The sequence below is a fragment of the Plectropomus leopardus genome, unplaced genomic scaffold, assembly GCF_008729295.1.
Source record: "Plectropomus leopardus isolate mb unplaced genomic scaffold, YSFRI_Pleo_2.0 unplaced_scaffold24856, whole genome shotgun sequence".
Lineage (NCBI taxonomy): Eukaryota > Metazoa > Chordata > Actinopteri > Perciformes > Serranidae > Plectropomus > Plectropomus leopardus.
Genome location: NW_024626997.1, coordinates 1 through 1,388, shown reverse-complemented (window position 1 = coordinate 1,388; position 1,388 = coordinate 1). Strand labels below are relative to the sequence as shown.

General features: G+C 39.4%; 1 protein-coding gene across 1 annotated transcript; it reads left to right on the top strand.

The window, feature by feature from the left end:
- Positions 1-403: 403 nt before the first annotated feature.
- Positions 404-1,343, top strand: LOC121966508 (39S ribosomal protein L9, mitochondrial-like; the record flags this gene model as incomplete). Its single annotated transcript, XM_042516591.1, has 5 exons — positions 404-575; positions 710-834; positions 926-979; positions 1,074-1,175; positions 1,260-1,343. Coding segments are annotated over exons 1-5 (537 nt in total), but the record flags the coding sequence as incomplete, so codon positions are not given.
- Between the last annotated feature and the right edge of the window lie 45 nt (positions 1,344-1,388).

The following is a 1,388-nucleotide window of genomic DNA, read 5'->3' as shown; positions in this document are numbered from 1 at the left end:
ACACACACACACACACACACATTGATATAATATCTTGTAAAAGGGTTGTTTTTACAACATGTAACATTAATAATCTAAATTTTCAATAGGACAAAAAAAAAGAAATCATGTTTATGTTACACTAAACATTTGGTCAAAACAAAATTGTCCTTCAGTTTTGGTTACAAGGACATTGGTCTTAAACTGAATTGTGAAGTGGCATAAAAAGTCTTAAATCTTCCTTGCCTTATCTGCACAAATCCTTATAAACATGTTGTTTAAATTAATTGTTACAATGCTTAAAAGTTGTATTTATTTATTTATTTTGCCACACACAGGCTATACCACCGGATTAGTGGACCCAAAGATGTTCATAAAAAAAATGAAAAAAAGAAATGACAGTTGATTTAAAAGTTTGAGTTTGATGTTTGCACAGAACACGGTGGTGGTGGAGCGATGGTGGAAGGTGCCTTTATCGAAAATCGGCAGTCCGCCGAGGCTTCACCCTCGAAGACACCGAATCTACAAGCTGGTTGAAGACACCAAACACTCTCCCAACGAGAAGATGGAGCTCATCCTGACTCAGACTGTACCCAGTGAGTATCCACAGCGCTCTCAACACATAAACCTCAGCTGTCAGAGTTGTCACAAGAAGTAAAAACCCACATTTAAATATTTTCTCTGCACCAGTGAAACTCTTTACGTTATAAAAATAACTTTGTGCCGACAGGGCTCGGTGGGCGAGGAGAAACTGTGCTTGTTAAAAAGTCTATCGGCAGAAATAAGCTGCTGCCCCAAGGCCTCGCAGTGTATCCTTCGCCGGAGAACAAAGAGATGTTTGCCGAGGAGACGAGAGTGTGTACTCTGTTTTAATACTGTCATTTATTTCCCCGCATATTAGACAGAAGTGTCGAGCTGTTAATCATTGTTTACTTTTTACCAACAGCTTCTGCGTGAGGGGAAACCAGAGGATAGAATCCAAACACGCACCGGACTATTGGTGAGTTATTTAAAAGCATTTCTTTTTTTCACAGATTGTGTTCACTACTCAGATCCTGTGTTTTCTGACTTTTTTATTTTATTTTTTTTCACAGACAGTGGAGCTCCTTAAAAAAACCCAGGTGAAGATACAGAAAGTACCCACAGATGAATTCCAGGTCACTAAAGAGGTCGTCTGCCGACACTTTCAGAAGCGGGTATGGATGTTTTTGTCTCTGTCTTTCTATTCACATTTTCCTGTTTGGCATGAATTTAGTGCTAAATTAAAACTTTTCTTTTAGCTGGGAATCGTCGTGCCAACTCATGCACTGACTCTCCCATCCGAGTCAATCAAGGACTTGGGTGACTACTGGTGTGAAGTTACGGTAAGAAATGTTCTTTTTCAGTGCATCACAGTATGGCTGCTCAGT